This window comes from Myotis nattereri (genome assembly GCF_964212035.1).
Source record: "Myotis nattereri genome assembly, chromosome: 8".
In the NCBI taxonomy this organism is placed as follows: domain Eukaryota; kingdom Metazoa; phylum Chordata; class Mammalia; order Chiroptera; family Vespertilionidae; genus Myotis; species Myotis nattereri.
The window spans coordinates 46,096,126-46,121,746 of record NC_138083.1 but is presented as its reverse complement, the minus strand read 5'-3'; the positions used below and the strand labels follow the sequence as shown (position 1 = coordinate 46,121,746).

At 37.4% G+C, this 25,621-nt stretch overlaps 1 protein-coding gene across 2 annotated transcripts; it reads right to left on the bottom strand.

The window, feature by feature from the left end:
- Positions 1-270: 270 nt before the first annotated feature.
- Positions 271-23,887, bottom strand: SERPINB7 (serpin family B member 7; the record flags this gene model as incomplete). 2 transcript variants are annotated; one of them, XM_081098049.1, is made up of 8 exons in its annotated part: positions 271-669; positions 2,980-3,129; positions 5,650-5,792; positions 7,951-8,068; positions 13,418-13,534; positions 14,108-14,158; positions 18,589-18,774; positions 23,849-23,887. In XM_081098049.1, 7 exons carry the CDS (start codon positions 18,757-18,759, stop codon positions 271-273), a joined length of 1,149 nt encoding a protein of 382 aa, XP_080954175.1. The 2 variants fall into 2 exon arrangements, with proteins under 2 accessions (XP_080954175.1, XP_080954174.1); XM_081098048.1 differs by lacking the exons at positions 14,108-14,158; positions 23,849-23,887 and having other exon boundaries at positions 18,589-18,756.
- Positions 23,888-25,621: the final 1,734 nt, after the last annotated feature.

Sequence of the window (25,621 nt, the reverse complement as noted above, 5' to 3'; positions counted from 1 at the left end):
CTATGGAGTAGACTGGTAGAAATGAATGTGGGTAGAAAGACGATGGAATTATAAATGGGTGGGGAAGACGGAGGTAGAAATGCTAAGAGCAAGATGGGGATAATGAACCAGGTGTCAGAGAAAGATCAAGTCACCAAAGTCATCTGCTGACCAATGTGAGAGAAAGTAAACTAAAGGGAGCTCCATATGCTTCCTATTAAATTTTATCTATTCACATGTGATGGTTCCTTGATATCGATGGGACTATCATAATAGAAACCAATTGGATTGTCAAGGGCAAGAGACTTTGCCACTAAACAAGATGATGTCATTCTTCATGATGACAAATAAGAATGGGTGATCAGCCCTGAACACGGTAGACTCAGGGAGTAGCTTTTCTACAATGGTGTTTTCTGAGACAGCAGCCGCCTCTGTGCCGTCCTCATTAACTTCTATGTACGAGTCGTGCATCAGTTTTGACAAAGATAAACGACCTCCTGAAGCTATGCCAGAGAAATCAGCTCTGGTTTCATCGAAGATATCTCTCAGCCCAAGGGCTTGTAAATAACGTTTAATTTCATATTTCTTCTCTATCTTGAACTGAGGAATAAACACCTTGACGTACTGATGCCTCATTTTTCTTGGGCTGGTCCATTTCATTAGATTTTTGAAGGTCAGTTGGTTTTCAATCTGTAGGAATATTCAAAAGGCAATTTAGAACCCCATGGTTAAAAAACAACTACAAAGATATATGGCTTTTCATAATTATCCTCTCCCAGACACTGTATTTATGCGTACGTATGTGAATGGGGCCTGGAGATTTTGGAAACAGGAAATGATTAAAACAAATAGTTCAAGCACTCTTTCATAAATCACATGCTTAATTTGCTCTGCTGTGACAAGGTGTGACTTAATTGTATTCCAGGGAATTTCTGTTCTCTGCCTACATATGAACATATATAGCCAAAGTGAAACAATGGTCCGGTGAAGGAACTAGGGAATCAGAGATCATCAGAGGGAGAAAGGAGCTCAGTAGTCATTTAAGTCAGTGTTGCCTGACCATTTTCTCAGGATGGGCAGCAAAGAAAATGATATTTGCATAGCTTGCAGGAGTAAACCAATGGAAGGAACCACGGGGGGACCTAAGGCAAGGAGCATAGAGCTCCAGCCTCAAGGACCTGGGGGATCAATATCTTCCAGCACAGTCACCCACGCTATCAGGGAGGCTTGGATCCTAAATAACTCTCCTACTCGACACATGAGAGGACTGAAACTCAAGAGCATGTTGGGAGATGTGCCCGAAGTACATAGCTAGGAAACTTAGTTATATAGCTAGGAGCTTACATCTCTCTCCAACACCCTTGCTGACCCCAAATGACTCACATATTAAATTCACTAATTCCTGAGAACTGGTCATAGCTTATTCCAGATCTATAATGGGAAGATTTTTCATGTACATTGTTTCCAGATCTCATATATGGACATTTGTTCCCAAATTCAGGCTCACTGGAATCATAAACAGATCTTCACAGCTATTCATCCTTACCTGTATTCTTATCAAGAATCCAAATTTATAAGCAAATTTAGTCTTATTTAAATTTTCTATAAATTATCCAGTTTGAAGTTAACCTGTAATAACTTTTTATTCTATGTTAGTTTTTCTCATTTGGCCCAATGCAAAGCCAACTTCCTCATTATTATTTAGTAATGTTAGATTATGTAGTTATGTAGATTTAGTTAGTTATTAATACTAGACACCTAATGATCCACACATTAGAGCAATCTATTACAGAAAAAGACAACTCAGACAATAAGTACAAAAAGAAATCTATCTTTTGAGTTACCTACTGCTTGTTTTATCCAGGCTTCTTTTTCTATCATTGCAGATTATTTGAAGTTAAAATAATTGATATGTGCTAAAATCTCACTGGTATAAATATCACCAAATAAATTATTTAATATGAGTACCATATTTTATGATGTTTCGCTTTCCATTTAAAAATGCCAACTTCATGAATTTCATTTGTTGTTCATGTCAAACTACATAATATAAATGAAGCATCTGGCACATTGTAGGTATTCAGTAAACAGTCCTTTTAATTGTAAGTACAGAGAAGGGACATGAAATCTAAGCTTCTAGGACTGCAGGCTGAAGACTAGCCAAATACATGAGGAGAAGAGGACAAAGGGCTGAAAGAGTGTTAGGATCTGAGATACAGTAACCATGCCTGGCTTACATAGCCACCACCATCTGCTCCTTGCACTGTGCTGGTCTGTATATATATATATATATATATATATATATATATATATATATATATTTGAATTTCAGAGAAAAAGGGAGAGGGAGAGAGAGATAAAAACATCCATGATGAGAGAGAATTATTGATCAGCTGCCCTTTACTGGGGATCGAGCCGGAAACCCAGGCATGTATCCTGATCGGGAATCGAACCATGACCTCTTGGTTCATAGGTCAATGCTCAACTACTTAGCCACACCGGCTGGTCTGGTCTGTTGATTTTGCTATATCACTCACTAGGCAGTTCCTAACCTGTGCTTTTCCTAGAGACACAGCAGCACGAAGTCAGATGATACATTTTAATTCTCAAAGGGCTATGACTTCAAAACGCCATCATATCATTCCTGCCTGAAAATGCTTATTCTATCAAAATTTCAATATACGTGAAAGACAGTCTTCATGGCCAAGGGCAAAGAACTCTGAAACTCATGCACTATGTCCTCCATAGCTGAGATTTGAGAGGATCCCAATTTTACAATTGTTTAAATAAAATTATGCTAAGCTGAGTTAAGGCAATCTCAACATCCATAACAATGCTTGGCACATGGTAGGTACTCATTAAATATTTGGCAAATAAATTAATAAGTGGGTAAATCTCTAGCATTCCAACAACCTGAAACCTTAAAACTGATAAATGAACACACAAGTACCAGTATCCTAAAAGTCGTCCCCAGCAGTGGAAGTGGGAGTGGTAACTTACTTCGGAGATGCTTTCACTCTGAGGCAGCATGATGTACATGTTTATGCCACCCTGATATCTGAGTTCAAGAACTTGCATAGGTGGGTCCTGAATGACAGACAGATTGAACATCCGTTCTTGATACATCATGGCAACGGCTTTTCCAGGACACTGGAAGTCAAGTCACAAAAACATTTTAATGAGCACACCTGTTTCACTTATTGACTAGGTACAAAAGGAAAAATGTTTCAGTTTTTGTTCAGTTGATCCTGTAGGTTTTCCCTCACATGTTACCATTGGTGCACATCTTCATGGTGAAAGCATAGGCTTTAACTGCCTGAGTTTAAAATTCCGCAGCTGTGTGACCTTGGGCAAGTTACTTCACTGTGCCTCCATTTCCTCCTCTAAATACTGAGGCTAATGATAGTCTGTACTGCAAAGGATTGTTGTAAGGGTTATGACAGTTAATATATCTAGTACTTGGAACATTGCCTTGCACTTAGTGTTTTATCTGAACTGTCATATAATAAGTAATAAACAATTATTAAATAGCATTATAATTAAAAATGACTGCTATAGACTTTTTCTCTCATCAGAAATAAAATGCAACCTAGTACTATGAAAATTACACAATTTAAGAATGAGGTCTTGTAAAAAAATTAACTTTTGTAAAATACATCACTCAGATTAACACAATAGGTCTAACCTTGAGGAATATAATTTGCAGATTTGGAAACACTGCAGAGGTGTCATAAACCACCTTTTTCTGAAATGATATTGTGATTCTGCAAAGTTGTCATCTTGCCTGTCATATCTCGCTTTAGTACAGGAAATTCTATAGGAAGAGGATAGATAATGATTTGTGCTGAAAGCAAAAGTCCTTCTCTCTCTGGAAAGGATATCCATTTTGACTGAAAGTTTGAACCTCATAAAGAACACACCTGAAGCATTAAAGCGGAAAAGGCACCTGCCTACAGAGACAGATCAGCCGAACTGAGCCTGGTGCGAATAGGGGCTGGATGTTAGTCACAATATCACATTCCGTGCCGGGGCAAGGATCGCACAGCTCATGCTGGAGAAATACTGAAACAAGACTTTTTAGCAAAGAGGTCACTTCACCAAAACTGATGTCAGTGATATAGATTCCATAGTCTGTCAGATGCTCTATATCATAACTATATTATAAGGGACATGCAATCGGCAGGAAGATTATTTTAAACAGTTATTACATGTTAACACTTATGTAAGTAAAAACTTCTTTAGGAGCAAAAACCCACAAGCAGTGCAGGGGACAGGCACACAGTGTCTTCCCGGAAGGAAATTAATCAATACAGTCTACGTGGGAGGTGCTGGAGGAAAGTGTGGAACAGAAGCTCACACCACACTCTGTTAACATGCCAGCGGTTCCTAAAATTCTAGTGCTGCCTAATATTCTTCCTATTCAATTATGCAGATAATGTCTGTAGAGACAGCTGCATTCTTATTAGGATTTATTGCATTATTATGTTTTCACATACAAATTTCAAACTATTTCTGTGCCCCTCTCTTTGTTCCCATGGAGACACTTGCACTGTAAACTTGCTCCTCAAGGTTGTCTTAGGACCCTGTAGTCAGGGACACAAGGCAGGGCTGGCTGCACTCCATGCAAAGGGCAGTCACCGAAATAAGCCAGAGAGTCAGCCTATTACCTTTCTATTCTGTTCTTGTGCCTTCTCCTTCCTCTCAAATATCTCCCAAATGCCATCCTCCTGCCCTACCTGTGGTTCCACTCTGCCTAGGTGGCCTTTTATTACCCACCTCCTTGCTCATCCAGTGACCTCTCATTTCTACCAGCATTCAGCTCTCCTGTCTTAAACTTCTGATGTGGGGAAATGTAGAAAGAACATTTCAATTACATTTTCCACTTGAAAAATAAAACTAAGTTTAAAAGTTAAATCTGAATTTCTCTACCTCAGCTTAATAGACTGGGTGATTGAAAGGGAAATTAGAGGAGCTTTATGGAATCACTGTATTTCGCTTGTGAGGAGCTCTGCAATGGTTAACTTGCTAAGACAAGGCAGCTTCCATGAGTCGAGGTGGGCACCCCGATGAGGTATTTCTGACTCCAAGGCCTTTGATGTTCCTACTATACTAAGGTTATTATGCACAAATTGGTTTAAATTTTTTTTAAGAATACATATTTTAGAAGGTTGTTTTAAATCAAAGAGAATTAAATTAAGGGACAGATATGACCAATATTTGGAAATTCATAACTTTATTAAACACAATTTTATGTTTTATAAAATGAAACACATATTTGCTTTAACTCAGGGAAAATCATTGATATTAAGTGATTCTGTGCACCCTGCAGTTAGAATCATGAAAAATAAAACCTAGGCTTTAGTCATATTTTCTTCTTACAGGCCCCCTACTAGAATGCCTTCAAATAAATTCGCATGTCATTCCTTTTCTCAATTTCAAATATATTTTAAGAAATATCAATTTACAGAGCACCTCCAGTTGTATTCTATAACCTGCATTAGCAGGAAAATATAAAGTTTATCTTATAAGTACTTGACTGTATAATATTGTTAACACCGTAGAAAATGAGTGAAGAACTGCTGAGCCCAGCCTCTGTCTATGTAAACACCACAATTGCTGTTAAGAAATACTATCAGCAAAATACTTCCTAAGTTAAACAGATCCCCATACCTGGGGAGATTTGAAACGGCAGCGCATGGTGTCACTCTTGGTAAAGGCCGACTCCCACTTGCCTTTGAAGTACACAGCGTTCACCAGCACCATGACCGCCGATGAACTGATGCTACCTTCACTAATGATGTTCTTGATTTTGCCTTTGGAGAAATAAATTGAGAAAAAAAATGTCAATTTTTTAATGTAAGTTTTTTAAAAAAAAATTAAGATGAAATAAGCATATTTTTCTTATCACATAGTTATTGTAATAATCTATGAGCGATTACTCTGTCAAGCATTTTTTAAACGCTGTATATACAGTATTTAGTTTAATCCTCACAAAATCCCTGTGAAGCGGGACTGCAATTATCAAAGAGACTTGGGCAGAGAGAGGTTAAGTAGTTTGTACAGAGTCACACAACAAGAAATACTAGCAAGAGGATTCTGACCCAGGAAGACAATTCCCAGATCCCTTCCCTATTCACAGGCACCAAAATGCCTTTATTGAATTGACCAGGCCACAACATCCAAGTGTAATTTTTACACGTTCCAGCGAAAGAGCGAACTCCTTGCTTCATTCCACATGAACCAGATTTTTGCATTTAGCTCTGGATACTTGAATCACAACAGTGAAAGACAGTCCATAGCATCATTAGGCTCACACTCCAGAACAGAGAAGGCAACAACCAACACAATAAAGGCCCCTGGTGTCATAGCTCCATGCGCAGTATGCTGGGTCACAGGCTAGAGGCAATCGTCTCTGGCTCGGTGGCCTGCTGGGGTGAGGGCAAGGTGTGGACTGGGAGAACTTCCATAAAGCCAGGACTTTTTATTCAGACATGGAAGCCTGGGAGAGCAGTGTGTTTGGGGCAACCCTAACACATTCTGATGCCCTAGGAAGAGTAAAGCTGGAGAAGTTGGAGGCAGGGGCCAGATAATGAAGAGCCTTCAATGTCTGCTAAGAATTTTGGATTATCCTGAAGGCAGTGGAGAATTCTTGTTCACTATTCATTGGAAGACAAGAAAGGGAATGGTTTTGATGAATCAGATTTGTCTTTCAAAAGGATGGCTCTGGTAGTGTGTGGAGGATGCGGAGCGACAGAACCTACGTGGTTTTGTTATAACATTGGCAGTATTTGAAGTGTTCCCCCAAGTGACATTGAGTTCATATGCTTATCAAAATGAGAATAATTATATATGTATTTTTGCATGGAAAAGGAAAGAACAGAAATAAATAAATGGTCAAAATTGAGAAAAGTATTAGTAATCTCATACCTTTAAATACTAAATAGTAAATAGAAGCTCACTCAGTTATTAAAAAGGTAATTGTGTAGTTTCTCTTGATGTATGAATGGTATATTTGAAACATGTGGTAGCTCATGGTGAAAGTCACCCTCTACTGATGTAATGATGAATTATGACTAAAAGAATATTGAGACACTGTATTCTTGTTTGCAGGACTAATTGTACGTTGTTGAATGTTTGCATTTAACACTACAAATCACATGTCTTGTATTTCGAACACAGAGCTAGCCTCATAAAATACATGTATATTGTTCAAAGGATAAAACAAAGCCAAGCATTAGGTAAAGAAATGGCTGACTTTGGAGTCAGTCAATTAACAAAACAACAAGGAATAAATGTCCTTATTTGCTTTGTGCAGAACATTAGCTGTGATTCTGTGTTAAGTTGTGAAAGAGACTTACCTATAAAGAGATTTACTTTTTTTTAAAGGCACTACCTGTGCCCCATATACTATTTTGATAAATAAAAATAATGTTTAAATTAAAGATAAAGTATGAATCCCTTAGAAAACACAATGATATGAAATATATTTCTTAGACAGTAGGATGTCATAATTTTAATAAGATCCTTCAGCCCAAGAAGGAACAGTAAGATGCTAGGTTGATCATTAGAATGAAATATGTTGTGGTCATTAAACCATGTCCTATAAACTGCTCTTAATCTTGTTCACTAGCCAGGCATAAGATATTGAGGATAACAGAGTAAACTACCTTAACTTATAACTAATTTATGAAATGGCCATAATAAAATTTATTGGTCTCACAAGATTATTTTCCAATCAAATGAGATCATGCAATAGCCAAGACTTCTTAAAAGCATAAAGCATTCAAATATTTAAGATTGCTCAACACTACATTACAGACAGATACTAAAGCAATTTTAAATAACAATCATCATTGCTTTGGATCAGGAAAAGCAGTGCCATCTATGTACAAAACAGACCCAATTATAATGTTGACAGTTCTCAACATTCACATATAACTGACCTGTGGAAAAATTGAGCATTGCACTCACCATGTGTCTCATTTCTAATCCAGCTATTAATTTTATATCTGGCATCTTCTACAGCATTTGTAAAGTCAACTCGTTCCACTTTGGCATTGTATAATTTTTCAACACACCTAATATACTCCTATAAATACAAATAATATACAGTTCTGTAAGTAATATACAGTTCTTATATTTCCAAATCACCACCAACTAAGCATATAAGAAATATATTCCTGAATTTGTCTCTTTATTTTTACTACCCTACTCAAGGATTTGTTCTTGCCTCAAAGATAATGAAATGCAGCTAGGAATATATAAATATAGCTAGAAGAGGAGCTGGAGAACTCATGCTGACTGATAAACTTATATTTATCTGAAATGTATTGAGGGGACTAACAGAGATTATGGCTAATGCCCACCTCCTTGCCTTTACCGCTGCTTTGTCATCATAAATACTTCAAGAGCCTCCAAACTTGTCTCCCTTGCTGATATTACCCCCATCCTACTGAAAACATGTCAAGTCTACTTCCTGCACTTAAGATAAAGCCCAAATCTCTGGATCTGGCCTGCAAGGCTCTGCTGATCTGCACCCACTTCCCTATTTCTAGCCACTGTCCCCTTCACACTCTGCTCCCTAGCCAGACTCAACTACAGGAAGCTCTCAGAAGTGCCATGTGTCCTGTCTCTCTGGAGGCCTTTGAACAACATTCATTCTGCCTGGAATGTCCCCTAGTTCTCGTGGTTATGTCTTACGCATTTTCTAGTTTCAAGCATAGATGCCCTTCCTTGATAGCAGTATTCCCTGAACCTTCCTATGTCCTCCAATAGTCCCTGTTATCATACACATCTTACTTACATATGAGATTTCCCGAGCCCCTCACAAAAGAGTAAATTCTGTAAAGTCAGGACAATATATGCCTTAGTTATTATTGTGTTCCCAGTCCCTGGCACATTGTCTTGCACATAATAGGTACTCAAGAAATATTTGTTGTTTTTAGTAAATATAAATCATAGCAATCTAATTTATCAACATACCAACAATACAACAAATACACACATGTACATTTTCAGGGAAATCTATGTATATAAAAAGCCAGCGATTGGAACGCTGGAACGACCAGAATGGCTGGAACGATCCATCACTATAATGCCCACTGTGGCCGGCCAACTGGCCCGATCGGGGGTGGAGCCAGCCAGTCAACCTCCTGGCCACCCCAACTGCCCCACCCATGCTCACCCCCCCATAGGGGGTGGGGCAGGCCAACCGCCCACAGCCCCTCCCCGCCTAGCCGGCCCAGCCCCTGATTGGCCCCCATCAGGGTGGGCGAGCCAGATCCCATCCACGCACAAATTCATGCATCAGGCCTCTAGTATTTTCATAAATAGGGAAAATAAGATTCATTACAAGTCATATGTATTGTCAAGACATATCCTGATAAATTTTACAGGATTTTCAACCCTAATAATGAGGATTGGTTATTTATCCACTATCTGACTGCAGGATAATATTACCTCTATAAAGAAGGCTTTATGTGTAATTTCCATAAATGAGGCTCTTTCCATCTTCTGATTAATCCATCCATCAATCCATTTATCCATCCATCCATTTTGAAACTAGCTACACAGAATAGTTTTAAGAACCAATCCCTGGCTTGATGATTTGACGACTGCACAGCATCAACACTTTTGGGAAATTCTAGAAAAGCTTTGGGTCACCAAAAATACGTCTGTGTGTGTGTGTGTGATACATGTAATTTTTGAGTAGTCCAGCTAGTATGTCTTGCCAATCTCCTTCAAGCCCTGCTGCTTATGTCCCTACAAGAATACATGAAACACAAATAACAAAGAATAAAACTATTGAGGATTGACTGTCTGTCCATATGTTTATTGGCCATTTAAATATGTTCTTTTGTAAAATGTCAGTTCAAGATTTTCTACTGGGTTGTTTGTGTTTTTCTTATTGTTTTGTAGGAGTTTTTGGATATGGATCTCAGTTTTTTTATTCTTATATGTATTGCAAATACGTTCTGTCACTGTGGCTTGCCATTTTACTCTCTATATGATGTCCTTTAATGAAAACAAATTCTTAATTCTAATGCCATCTATCCTGTCTGCTTTATCCTATATGATTAGTGCTTTATATATCCCAAAACAAAGATTAAAAAATATTTGCTTATCCAAGGTCTTAAGAATAATCTATATTTATCTACTAAATATTTTGATTTTTCATCATTTACATTTATATCTATGATCCACGTGGAATTGATTCTTTTGTATATGGATAGGTGATAAGATACATTTTTTTTGTTATGGCATTTATTACAATGCCATTTATTACAAATATCATCCCTTAGAATTGCTCTGCAGAGTCACATTTATCATAAATCCAGGGTCTCTATGCATCTGTTTCAGGATTCTCTACTGTGTTCCACTGGTCAACTGCCTATCTTTGCAAAAATGCCAGAAAATCTTAATTATTGTAGCTTTTAAGCCTTAATTTCCAGTAATGTAAATCCTCTGGGTGTTTTTATTTCCTTTCTTCACAGTTAACTTTTTTCTTAATTCTTTGCATTTCCATGTAAATTTTAAAATCAGATCTTAAGTTTATCCAAAATCAATTGCTTTGAATCTATAAATAGACATCTTTATAATATTGAGTATTCTATGCATAAACAAAATGTATCCTTTGTTTCTAAATCCTTCTTTCTCTTATCAACTTTTTTATTTGTGGACATCTTTCATTAGATTTATTCCCAGGTATTTAATATAGATGTTATTTTTTATTTTATTTTTAAATTATAAATAAAAGAGAAATGCAACTTAATTTGTATTCTAAACTTGCTAAATTCACTATTAAATCTAATAACTGATTTCTAAAATCTTTTAGATTTTCTACACAGTTGTTATCTGTGAACAATGATGATTTTATTTCCTCCTTCCCAATCCAAATCAATTTTACTTCTTTTTCTTTCTGTCTGTTACTTCTACTTCAATGTTTGTATTGGTTATGACTCCAATAAAATGTTTATGGAAATGTTACAAAAAACGTTCTTGTCTTGCTCTTGGCATTAAGGCAAAAATATCTGGAATTTTACCAAAAACATTTTATGTAGAAAATTTATTTTCTAGTTTGTGAGAATTTTATTTTCTACATCTATTGAATTGGTGTCAAGTTCTTTCTCCTTTAATTGCCCAATGTAGTGAATTACATTTATTGATTTTTAAATGTTAACTCAACATTGAATCCTGTAGTTATTTCTGCATCCTTTCTATATCTTGAATGATTCTTTTCACTTTGTCAGAGCTCAGGAAATGGTTGTTGCATATTGAATGAAGATGGTACATTAGTAACACTTTAGTTTAGCTGCCACAAAAATACTATGCACAATTTCCGTTTTCAATGCATATTGTAGATTAAAAATTACAAGCTCAACCATGAGAGTTGAGAGCCATAGAAACTATTAAGTATAATTCCTTCATTATATCAACCAGAAAACTGAGGTTTAGACATATCAACATTATTGAAGGACAAAAAGCAATAAAGTGACAGAGTTAGGACTCAGGTAAACCTGACCCTTAACCTGGCACTCCTCATTCTACCTTTAAATGCCTTTAAAAAAATTAATATGGGATTCAGTTATTTGGGAGGGCCCTTCATTACATATCGTACTGCAGGGTTTCAGATTGGGAAAGAGAGTTCCTCTGATTCTCCTTGTCTTCTTATAGACTATGGTTCTTGCTTCGTTCCATCAAGGACTGTCTTCTTCAATCAGTGGCCTGGGTGATACTCTTCTCTGTGGTCTGTGTTGATGCAATCACCTGGTTGAATTGTTGAATTAGAGATTTTTTATTGTGTGCATTCCTATGAATGAAGGGGTAACTGAGATTTCCTCATCCTGTGACCAATAAAAGAGTTTTCTCTCTTTTTTTAAATTGAAGAACAAATAGATTTCATCATTCAAAGTTCCATTGTGGTATCATGATGCTTAGACTGTTACTCATCTCTTGATTTTGAAAATATCTGATGGTCATTAAGTTGTGGTGGGAAGAGCCCTTGTTGCAGTAAAACCAACTGGGTGAATTCTACATGCTAACCTTCAGTTTCCTATACATTTAATGAAGATCAAGTGCATAGCTTTTGATTTGTAAGAATCAACTGCTCTATAAATGCCACGATGTCATCATCTTCATGTTACCAAATCATGAGCAGACTTTCAATGTCTCCATTTTTCCAAGTTCTTGACCAGCTCTCACCTTTATTGTGCTTCTAGGTGCCTTGCTCTATACACACACTGAGGGCCAGAAAAGGGAACATGGGAGCCTACTATAAATAGTAGCATGATAGACATGTCAACTTCCAATTGAAGAGAGTTGGCAGTCCTTCAGGGACACAGCAGTTTGCGTGTGAATATAGACATAAAATGTGGGGATGAACATACAGGGCGGCCTCTGGAACACTTGTCTGGGATTCTTTGGATAAGATTAAAAAACAGCGTGGCCTAATGCTTCATAATTGGCAGGCTGGCAAAAGATTTGGGAGTGGTGCTGGAAAGGGGCAAAGAATGTGAGTGGGTGACAGCAGAGAACACAGTAATGGTTGGGTGGAACACAGAGTGCTGGGAAGATGCAAGTAGGAATTAGTCCGGAGTTGTCACAGAGGTGCAGTTTTATAGTTGTCTCAGAACTAGAAAATTAAAAGGGAGAACAAACATGCCCAGAGAAACATGGCCACTGTGTCTGCTTGAATAGCACTAACCAGCTTCTGGGTGTCACAGCAATGATGGTTCTAGGGGCTGAGCATAGAAATATATAGAGTGAATTCTTATCTCATTGGTATTTGGATGAGAAGATACTAGGATGAATAAATTGATAATACAAACACCAAATAGTAATATTAAAGTTTAGTCTGCTGACCTCAAGAAAACCTACCCCCCCCTCACCTCTGTGTCAAGTCTTAACTGCTCCTCTGCCAATGGCTGGTCTCATCTCTACTACCGGGAACTCTTTTTTATAAATTATTTTACTGAAGAGATAAGTAAGCCAGTCCTTTAAGGAGAAATGAAAGGTATGGCTGAGAAAAAAGGAGGTGAATTCAACACTGGAGATGCAAAACTATGCCAGTAGACGCAAAGCCCAGAGGGAAAAATGACAGACTTTTCCCCTGCTGCCCAAGGACAACCCTAAGTAGGCTCTCTGTTTTCCCACCCCAATGACAGGTCCACACCACATCCAAAGGACATGTTCTCTTTGGTTTGGGAGCCTGTCCATCTAGTGACCCTGAATATGTGGATCACTCGTGTGAAGTAAAGTTGTACTTTGAAAGCAGGTGATGATATTTTGAATACACCTGGGAACATAATTAGTAGTGACAAGAAAGAAAACACCTTTGTATGGCTGAGTAGAAAGATGCAAGCCTTTATTCAGATGCTGGATTGAATAAGATGCAGATCCAGAATAAAAATAGCCTTCTAAGGCAGGAGGCTGAACTTACCTCATGAAAGTCAAACATTTTTTCTGCAAAAAGACCACTGGCAATGCTGAGTTCGTATTCCTTGTGGAATGTGTTTATATCAGAGAGAATTCTTTTCAGTTGAAATTGGAGTCCTGGCTGTTATTTAAAAGATTAATTAAAATGTAGTATTGGACTGAAAAGATATGCATACCCTTTAGGATATAAACCATGTATATTGTACAATAAAATAATTGAAAAATAATGGCACTATAAAAGCATCAAATAATGCCACATAAACCTACAATTTCTTACCCTTTCTCACAGTAGTGTCTGTGATTAAAGTGAATTAAAAGATTTACTAAAGTAAATGACTAACCTTAGAATAAAATTATTAACAGAAGATAATGAATTTGCCTACTATGTTCACTTAATAATTCATTTTACCAATGTAAGTTGGCTGTGAATATCAAAGATAAAAGTAACACATTTAGTTCCACACTTTCTTGCCCAAATCTGGCCAATACACAAGTAAAACATATTGGTAAATTAATAATCAACAAAGATATTATTAAAAAATCATATTCAAAATATTCACAATATGGAAATCTGAGTGAAACATGTTCTTTTGCTTAAAAGGACAGGGAGCATAATTAAATGTGTCAGTGAGACAGGAATTTTTCTAAACTTAGATTTAGAGTCTGTTTTCCTAAAAGAAAACATTGTCTTTACCTGAGTATTAGGAGAGTTTCCATGTCCTGACATGGTATTGGTGTGAAGTACCTGCAAACAGGGACAAGGAAAACAGTTAGCAAGTCAGGCTGAACAAGAAGGAACCTGGAGAAATAAAATAAGGTATGGAGACTTCATTGGTAGTGTGTGTGTGTGTGTGTGTGTGTGTGTGTGTGTGAGAGAGAGAGAGAGAGAGAGAGAGAGAGAGAGAGAGAGAGAGAGAGAGAGAGAGAGACTCATTGCTAATCTTGAATAATAATATGAGATGGAATGAGAAATAAGGTAAAATCAACAAGGCAGATTTATACAAATTAGTAGTCAATTTATAATTCACAAGTGAGGTCTTTGCAGTCTGAGTGTCATTTTTCCCTTTAATTCTATGATGTTATAGAGCATGAAGAACATCAGCCCCCTTTCTCATTTTGCTTTGGCCAAACACAAAGATTTTCAGTGCCTTAAAGTATACTGTGGGGAGGGAGGGGGTGTGGTAAGAGATCAACCAAAGGACTTGTATGCAAGCATATAAGCATAACCAATGGACACAGACAGTAGGTGGGCGAGGGCATGTGCTGAGGGGCAGGAGCAGCTGGGGAGAGGTCAATGGGGGGAAAAGGAGATATATGTAATCCTTTCAACAATAAAGAATTTAATTTTTTAAAAAATTAAAGAATATTACAGTTATCTCTTTCCAAGTGATAAGAGTTGTGAAGGTCCTTAAACAATTCTGCTTCACAACTTTTGGGTCAACTTCATTGTGATTATGACTCCTCCATTGGTGAACATGGAGCTAGTAATTTGTCTAAGAGAAGATGGTTCAATGAAGACCTTCCATTTCCATGGAATCATTTAATTTTTTGTTACAAGGGGAGGAAATAAAAGCATGGGTCTTTATAAGTTGGATTATGTCATTATCATTTTTTTCATTCTGCAATGTAACATTTATATAAGAAAGTGGATGAAGTTTACCTGTCAGTGTCCCCAAAATGAAAACAAAAAGGTTGCAAAGAGAAGCTATCACCATAAATCACCTCAGCATAGGATGGAGAGGGAGAGAAGCAATGGCCAGTGTGTCCCCCAAGCTTGAACTTAGCTGGTCCCTTATGTGCCTTTCCTCCCTAAGAGGTGGTCTGGGGTGGGAGGTTCAAAACAGCTTAAGAAGAAATACTTAAGCAACAGGAGGGGGAGAAAGCACTTGAAGTCATAGTTATTAATGTGTCATCTTGAGGAAAATATAAATGCCTTTGTGGAAAAACCTTTTGAATGATGTCTGTCCCTCAGTTTTAAACATTTTACTCACTCCATCATGAAAAGAACTTAGTAATTAATGTGAAGCCTAGCAAGGAGAAATAAAAGCTCTTACTTTTTGGACAAAATTCTTCCTAAAGTCAGACTAACTTTTTTAAATGTTCTGTAGTTTTCTTAAAAAAAAAAAAAAAAAAAAAAAAAGGTCCTAACATAACATCATTATTGCATAGATTGGCAAATGGAAGTAAATGAATGTACTAGAAAAATAAAAGAGCATCATAAAGTGTCAGGACTCAATGACCCCAATATCTTTTCTGAGCTAACTTTGTGGGACCCAGACAATATAAAAAGTATATGAATCTCCAGAAATTATTCTTCTTTACTTTTGAGAAAAACTTTAATAGCACCAATATTTAATATTATTCTTTAATTATTTCTAACTAGAGGCCCAGTGCACAAAAATTTGTACACTCGGGGGGTCCCTCAGCCTGCCCTGTGCCCTCTCGCAGTCTGGGACCCCTCTGGGGATGATTACCTGCTGGCTTAGGCCCACTCCCCAGGGAATTGGGCCTAAGCTGGCAATCAGACATCCCTTTGGCAGCCTGGGAACCCTCAGGGGATGTCCACTTGCCAGCAGGGAGCAGGCCTAAGCTGAAGTTGGACATCCTTAGCACTGCTGAGGAGGCAGGAGAGGCTTCCACCACCACCACTGTACTGGCAGCCATCAGCCTGGCTTGTGGCTGAGCAGAGCTCCCCCTGTGGGAGCGCACTGACCACCAAGGGCTGCTCCTGCATTGAGCGTCTGCCCCTGGTGGTCAGTGTGTGTCATAGTGACCAGTCATTCCCAGTCGTTCTGCTGTTAGGGTCAATTTGCATATTACCCTTTTATTATATAGGATTTTACTCCATTTTGAGACTAATTTGGTTGTTTTTTCTGACATTTATAATTCGTTTTTAGTAAAGTAGACTGTATGATATTAAGGCAGTACATATCTGTTTCCATATTTTTCAGAATTCTAAGAAATTACAGGTCCAATAATAAAACCACTATAGCTAAAGATGAATAATAATACTAACAATATTTAAATGTGTTCAATATTAAATAAAATTTCAAAGGGCATATTTACCATAATTTGAAATGCTAGGAGTCCTATATTTTCAAATACCCTAGTGTCCCTATTTAAGAAAATCAGAGTTTCTTTTTTTTAAATAACTGGTAACAAATATACTCAGATGATGGCAAAAAGGAAAATTATGAACCTATACAATATAAGAGATTTCAGGAGATTAGGATTGAAGGTAAAAAAAAAAAAAAGATACTATGAGTCACCTGTATCCCAATGACTTCTACCTGTATTTTCATACCAAATTACAAAACTATTATAGCTTCCCACAGAAGTGGTAGACTAAAGAATATATTATAGTAATTATTTTTATAATGTTTTTGGTAAAACACAATTGTGTTTTAGAAAATTTAAATTTGTATAACTTTTAAATGATATTGTAATATGAAGACGTGATTTAGGATAAAAAGCTATGATCTACTATACCTCAATGGAAATGTTATATAAGAGATGAGAGGGGCAAGAAGCTCCAAAAAAAGGAAATAGATTTTTTTATATAAAAACAAGAAAATACAGTTATGCCCTAACCGGTTTTGGCTCAGTGGATAGAGGGTCAGCCTGGAGACTGAAGGGTCCCAGGTTTGATTCAGGTCAAGGGCATGTACCTTGGTTGCAGGCACATCCCCAGTAGGGGGTGTGCAGGAGGCAGCTGATCGATGTTTCTCTCTCATCGATGTTTCTAACTCTCTATCCCTCTCCCTTCTTCTCTGTAAAAAAATCAATAAAATATATTTTTTAAAAGAAAATACAGTTATATTATAGCTAAATAAAAAATATGAAACTGAACACATGACCTTGTAAATCAATATACTTTTTTTGGTTCTTTCACTCAAATGGCAAGCAGCTTCCAGGCCACCTTAACTCCATGAAACCTCACTTAGACCGATTCTGGGCTTTAATACTACTATCTAGTAAAAGGACCAAGCTTTGCAGAGATTAGCTGGCCTTTCTTTGAGCCAAGAAAATTAAAGACAGGTCCAGAAAATCTCGTTGTCAGTAAGCAAAGATATTTCAGAATCATCTGGAAGAACTTATTTAAAAAATAGTTTAAAGGGATTTGTATTGGCCCAACTGTGACCATTTGAACATCAAAAGAAAAAAGACTTTGGTCCATGGTAGTACTTAGAAGAGACATATAGATGGATGCCATAATGGGAGGAACTGGTGAATGAAAGGCGTGACAATGGCTTCCACATGTAGCCTGGTGTCTCTCCTGCTACTAAATTTCATTGACAAAGTGTGGGAAACCATGACCATGTCACTTCCCTGTGCAGCCTGGCTCAGGGCAGCATACGAGAGTGAGTTAATAAGCACTTTCTAAAGGTGGTAGTGACAATGTGATGACCATTCAGGGAGGCTGTTATTTTTTTTTTTAAATATATTTTATTGATTTTTTACAGAGAGGAAGGGAGAGAGATAGAGAGTTAGAAACATCGATGAGAGAGAAACATCGATCAGCTGCCTCCTGCACATCTCCCACTGGGGATGTGCCCACAACCCAGGTACATGCCCTTGACCGGAATCGAACCCGGGACCCTTCAGTCCACAGGCCGACGCTCTATCCACTGAGCCAAACCGGTTTCAGCCAGGGAGGCTGTTATTACCTGGAATGCCCTATTATGTTCTTAGTGCCCAGGTCACTAGCATTTCAACTAGGACTTCATTGCTATCTCCTTAGAGCTTTTCTTTCTCACCCATATCTACTCAAGCAGTGGTTCCCAAACTTTTGTGTGCACCTAGGGAGCTTGTTTAACACAGACTGCTGGGATCCATCCCCATGGTTGCTACTTCAGTGGCATTTGCATTTCTAACAAGTCCTCTAAGTGACACCACTGGGCTGGGAAACACACTTTGAGAACATGTTCTAAGATAAAAACAAAACAACAACAACAACAACAACAACAACAAACCAACACTGCAGTTTTGGAAGCATTCTTGCTATCTCCCAGCTGACAAACAAGGGCTGCGAGCTGTGTGCATTCCTCACACCTGGAGAGAGGCTCATTGATATGTCCTCACTTAGCTGGGACCATTGCAATCAAATATTTGGGGGGTTGGGGAGGGGACAAGTTGCCCTAAAGATTCATTGCAGAAACCACAACTGAGACTGACCTTATCCATCTGAGCAGCACCGTCACCTCGTGCACCCAAGCGGACCACGGCCAGGGCAGTGAAGATGCTCAGAGAGGAAAAGAAGACATTTCCACTTCCTTGGTTGTTATCCATCTCTCGGAATAGATTGAAGCAAAATTCTGCATTTACTGCAGCAAGGGAGGCCATCATGAAATGGAGTGTCGCCTGGAGAAGAATAAGGAAACAAAATGAGTTCCAAGTGTATTTTTTGTGAATATAATGGGTTGTATATTCTTTTACTTTTTAAAAGCTTCATTTCTTCAGCTTTGGATGTAACTATCAAATAACTTAGAACAACAACAAAAAAAAGTTCCTTTGGTCCAGTATTCTTACTGCCAACACTAAAACCCTCTCTTCTGGCAACCATATTATGTAACACTCTTTTTTTTCACATTGATATTCTCTAGTGCAATGCTTCTGTACTTCTGCCCATAGTCTCATATTCTTATCTAGGACATATTCCTATTTCTCCTTGATGTGGCATTTCTAACCAGTGGCCTCTGATATTTTCATTTTTATTGAATTTATTGAGGTGACACTGGTTAACAATATTATACAAGTTTCAGGTGCACAGTTTTACAACACATCATCTGTACACTGTATTGTGTGTTCACCACCCCAAGTCAAGTCTCCATCCATCACCATTTATCCCGCTATAGCCCCGTCCATCATTCCCACTCAACCGCCCCTGCCCCCCGCATTTTAAAGTCCTAAGCAGACACATTCATGGGCCTATTCTAAAATCACCCCAGATTTCTAAGCTGTTTGCAGTAAAATAAATAATACAACATTAGACAGTCTATTAAAGGGGCTATAGTCCTAGAGATTTAACAGAATTTCCCTACCCATTGCCTCCATCATGGTCTGCATACACATTCTTAGAATAATCATACATCCTAACTTTAGGACCATCCTAATTTCAAATATTATGCATCCTCTTTCCTATAAGTGTATTTATTATTTTCTGCTTATTTTGGGAATGGAAATGTAATTACCATTTTATGTATCACAAACATTCATAAGACTTTCCAACACTTCCAACACAGAGTTCTATCTCTTACTAGAGAACCTAAGGTTAATAGCAAATGTAGAATCCAGGATGAAAATGGCATTATCTGAATTCTTGATAATGTTGTTACTGTCCCCACAATGGACTTCTTCAGGAAACTGTTTTGGTATTTCTTTACATACTTTCTCCACCACCACAGTAGAAGTTGTCCCAGACTATATGAATTAACATGAATACTTTCATTATTCCTCCTGTATATTCTGTGACATCACATCTGATGGTGTGGCAGTTCCCAAGAGACGGGGACCCTTAAGGGACTCAGTCCTAATTCCAACAATGTTGCTAATAGTTATGTGACCTGGGTCAAATCTTTAACCTCTCTGAGCTTTTCAGTTTCATCATATTCAATGAGATGATCAATTGACAGGACAGAAAAACATGTGTTCTTCTATGTTTACACCTATAAGAGGACACACCATAACATCAGGACATTTGGAGTGAAGGGTCAGGGAATGGGGTGGAAACAAAAGAAGGTCAGAAGGAGGGACATACAAATTGTTTGAAAGAAGAATATTCTAAAATTATCACCTAACTGACTTTGTTGAAGCCACAAAAATGTAATGCCTTTTGAAATTGAAAATGACATTAACATAAGTTTTCAATTTCTATTTTAACAAATGGGAGCTTGAGTTTAAAAATAAAATTGAGAAACATCTCTATAAAATGCCTGACTCACTATAGATGAAAGCTGCTACATTCCTTATTCTCTAGTAAATGCTAACAATCTGTTCTGTCCTGAAAACCAACAAATTGGAGATTTCCAGCGTGTTTGAGAACCCCATATTCTGCCCGTTGGGATTTCAAGCCCTGAGACATCACCAAGGCACAAGGTCATAAATGAGACTGTCTTTCAAGGTCAAATTCAGCACCTGTCAATTCCAGGTAAGTCCTGCTCTATAATTATAACCCCAGGAATACAGGGTGAGAAAATCACACTCCACACAAATTTTACTCTAAGAAAGAACACCTATGTTCTTTTAATAGCTACCTGAAAAATATTTAACTAATTTCACATTGAACCCAGTGAGCAATATTGATAGTGTCTAAAGTCCCCAAACTTTTCAGGTACTCAAAATCATATTTTATATCTGAAATATAAGTATTGTTTCTAAAATATGAAAAATGGTAAACTTAAAATTAATGAGCATAGAAGTAAATACACTAATTTGAAGCATAAGTTGATTTTTATATTGTTTAATAGTCATAAAAATTTCTTTAATTTTGGGGAGAAATTCTGAGCTAGATTATCTTGAAACAATTTCTAAGACTTCATGTTGCTTGCTGAAAATCATAGTATCTACACTAATAAAAGGGTAATATGCTAATTAGGGCAGGTGTCTTCTGGACGTCCATTCGGATGTCCATCTGGACAAAGCCACAGCGGGTGTGAGGACCAGGGCTCAGGCAGCCGTGGGCTCAGGCAGTCTTGAGCCCAAGTGGCTGCGAGGCCCAGGGCTCAGGCCTTGAAGCTGCCATGGCTGGCAGTGGCAGGAGCAGCAGGGTGTTGTTCCCTGATCAGCCGGTTGCCTCCACAGAGGGAGACCAGACTGTGGCTTAGGCCTGCTCCCCACAGGGACAGTAGGACATCACCTGAGGGCTCCCGGACTGTGAGAGGGGGCAAGCTGAACTGAGGGACCCTGCCAGTGCACAAATTTTCATGCACCAGGTCTCTAGTATGAAATAAATGACTCTTAGGAAACTAACATTAAATGCAAAGTCATAATAATCCTTTTAAACTATTTATAGTGAAAATTATATTTAAGAGAGAATTGTGGCCGAAACCGGTTTGGCTCAGTGGATAGAGCGTCGGCCTGCGGACTGAAAGGTCCCAGGTTCGATTCCGGTCAAGGGCATGTACCTGGGTTGCGGGCACATCCCCAGTAGGAGATGTGCAGGAGGCAGCTGATCGATGTTTCTCTCTCATCGATGTTTCTAACTCTCTACCTCTCTCCCTTCCTCTCTGTAAAAAATCAATAAAATTAAAAAAAAAAAAGAGAATTGTGGGTATATTTTAATATATTTGGTATAATATGGACTAGCATCTTTAAAATAAGACCTGAAAGATTTTTAAATGACCCTTTTAGGGGACCTGACTGCTTGGTCCAATGGGGTCTGGAAGCTACTTGGTACTACCATATTCCAAAGCACAAAAACATATTTTCCAGTACATTTTTCTTTGCTCAGGCTCCAACTTATCTTGTTTCTTTACAAATTTATGTTTTACTATTTTACCTTCTGGGGTGAAAAAAACACTCTTTCAAATCATTCTTTAAATTACTTTCTAAGCAATAATCACAAATTTTCAGTTTCTAACCTTTTAGTCATTCTGGTAACTTTTCACAAAACATACACAACAGAAAAGAAACTACACAGAAATATGTGGATTCAGGTATCAAGTACATTTTTTTAAATCACTTAGGTAAGTTTTATGGCAAAGAAACCATACTAGAAAAATAATCATTACAGAGACATATGAACCAAGACATTCCTAGACCCTTATCAATTCTCAAGCAATGGCTTTTAAAATGATAAATGGCACTAGATAATACATCTTTAAGCAATCTTGTGCATACATGTTGAAAATAAATACCAAAAAGTATGTTTCACGTCATATAATTGATGTGATAAGCTTTATTTGGTTCACTGTAGGTTCCAGAAATAAAAGCAAGATACTTTTCTTCTCATCTGACATAAAGTTGGAATCTCGCTGGCAAACAGAGAACTATATTCAAGGCTGACTTAATTGTTTTACACCTAGGTTTCCATCAGGGGACAGATAATAAATGTTAACATGGTGCCAAAACTGATTTTTTCTTTCTTTTATAATTTCTTTTCACACCAACTCTTTGAAGAAAAAAAAAAAAACAGCAAAATTCAACAAGCCATCAACAAGTACCTAATGACTTGGGTCCTAGTTAAATAACTAAAGGAAAGTGAAAACTAAATAATGTTAAGCTACAGAAAAGATATCATATGATACTACATCATATGCCGTTGTCAGGACATAGCAATGAAGGAAAATTATTTTCATATGGTAAGAACTTGGCTTTTTATTAACTTTATATTTTACTGCAAGTATACCATATTCTTATGTTCCTTACATAAATAATTTAGCTTAATATATTGATATGTAGTTAATTTATAATTTATAATTTTCAAGCTAATACAACTCATGTTTTCAATCCCAAACATCAGACTTGAGGACCTAGAAGTCCACTAAAGCCTGAAGCCTATTTGCTTACTTATGATATGTTTCAATCCAAGAAATGCTTTATCCCTTTCTTCCTATTGTCAACACAAAAGAATAAATATGTACTCACTAAAGCATTTTTAAAAATCTAATAAAAAGGAAGAAAAGTAATTGTTAAATATAGCATAAGAAAAAACAGAGACAAACCACATTCAATAAAACATGGATTTACAATGATAATACTTCATGTACCCAAGCTTACTATACTTAATTGATCAATTATGTGCCTTAAATGTTTGATCAAAATATTATCTAATCTTAGAATAATTTTGTCTGTAAAAGGAAAAGCAATCATATTTCATGGAATATTACTAAGAGAATAAAACTCCTGTATTTACCCAACCAAATACACAGGTTGGAGAAAAAATGAATAGTTACTATTTAGCATGTTTAATTTTTATCATTACCATATAAGTTAAGTGCTATAAATAGAGTTACTCCTTTACACAAATATTTTCTAATCTTTCCATTTATATTAAAAATGTGGTTTCAAATATTGACAAATCCCTAATCAGATGTGCACTTTGCTATGCAATTAAAACAGAGTTCAATTCTAATCTCAAAAATGAGTATATTTCAACCTACAATGCCTTAACTAAGAACATTGGAAATATAGAGTCTAGCTTTGTACAGAATTCCCAAAATACTATTTATCATTCGAAGAGTGGAACATGAAGTGTTTAGCTGGCCTGATACCCTGCACACCGTGCTCCCAGGACACCACAGAAAGTCAGCCATAGACAAAGCCATGAGATAGAGAAGTTGAGAACATGACCAGGCAACAATTTGGATATTATTAGATGAGTTTAGACTCTCAGATACAGAGAAGGAGCATGATTCATTCACGGCTCTCTTTCGCCTCTCTCTCACTCAACAGTGTCTGCAAAGACTTTTAAGTTATGGGCTTCAGAAATATTTACCTTACTCTCTTCATAGAGGAAGTTAGCAGCTGGTTGGGTGAGTCTGAAAGAGTTCCATGCACGACTGTGAAATATAAAGCCTCTGACTCAGACACTCCCTACTTCCTTTTGTGATGACCATGGTAGTTTTAAATAATGTCATTAAGATGGACTTGTGTTCAGGCCCTTTATGGAGCAAATTAAAAGAAGTGGGTAGAGTATTAGCTACAGATCCCTTTCAAAGTAGTCAAAATAGATATTTTGTAATGAACCAAATTTCAGCATGAAATTTTACTTGATTTGCTATTAATATCACATAGTACTTTCCTATTGTATGTGTAGATATTCATGCATTGTGGTACAACTGGTATTTTTATATGTGGAATGATATGCTTTTCAAATTCAAGAGCTGATTTTAGTTATTGTTTATTCGATTCCTCCTCCTCCTCCAACTCTGGTGCCTAATGAGGAATATGGCAGAGCCTCACCTTCAAGGTTTCCTAGTGTAACATAACATAGCTAAACGTAACTATCACAGAGAAGCACCAGCCCTAGGGGAATGAAGAGAGCAAAGTGCTGGAGGAGGTGGGGATGGGGGAAAAGCACAGCTCTGCCTGGGGAATTGGGGATTGCCGGATTTGAGGGAGTTAAGTGAGCTGACTGTTTCAGGAGAGAAAGGTTTTACTTTACATAGTGTTTCGGACTTTATCTTACACATTATTCCTACAAGCATTTTTCCCACCCTAACTTTGTTTTTTTAATATATTTTTATAGATTTCAGAGAGGAAGGGAGAGAGAGAGAGATAGAAACATCAATGATGAAAGGGAATCATTGTTCGGCTGCCTCCTACATGCCCCACACTGGGAATTGAGTCCAAAACCCAGGCATGTGCCATTGACCAGAATCAAACCCAGGACCCTTCAGTCCACAGGCCATCACTCTATCTACTAAGCCAAACCAGCTAGGACACCCCTATCTTTAACTGTATGCTTTAATGCTAAAATAGAATCCCTTACCATTTGAAGTTCTCTAAGGTGAATATTCTATCAGAGGGACATGTGTTTGGAGAGCTATCTAACCCCATCAGAAGGAATACATTAGTGAACACCAAACAAGCAAAAAAAAAGGAAAAGAAAAGAAAAGAAAAATGATAATAACTCCAAAGAAAACAAAGATTACAGTGTGAAATGTATATCATACCACCCTTTATAGTTCATCTGTGAAATATTATCTTCGTTGTAATGATTTAAATATGTTTTATTGAGCAAACTTCTGATATACCTCCGTAGGGGTATTAGAAGTAGACTGTGGAGTGGGAGTGTGGGGAACAGAGCATCCAAGAGGCAATGGTCCTTCCATGAAAAGAGGTCTGTAGCAAGTGTCTAAATGTGATAAGCCTAAAAGACCAGCATTGGCATGTTATTTAGGTTCCTGGAGGAAGATACAAGAAGCCGCATTAAAAGTAATTGAGATTGGAGATAAGTATACGTACACCCTTGAAACCATCGCTACGAATCAATCATATTTCAATCAAGTTGTTTGTTTTTGTTTTTTTTAAAAAAAAGGCAATTGAAAGTTGCTGCTCCTGTTAAGTGGGAGACAGAGGGGGAGGGGGAAGAGAGGTAGCTGCTGTTTTACATAAGCTTTTCGGTCTCATTTGGACTCCTCACTCCTTAGATAATATATAACCTTGGCATAGATGAAGGATAAAATACTAGGTCAGTGATGGCGAACCTTTTGAGCTCGGCGTGTCAGCATTTTGAAAAACCCTAACTTAACTCTGGTGCCATGTC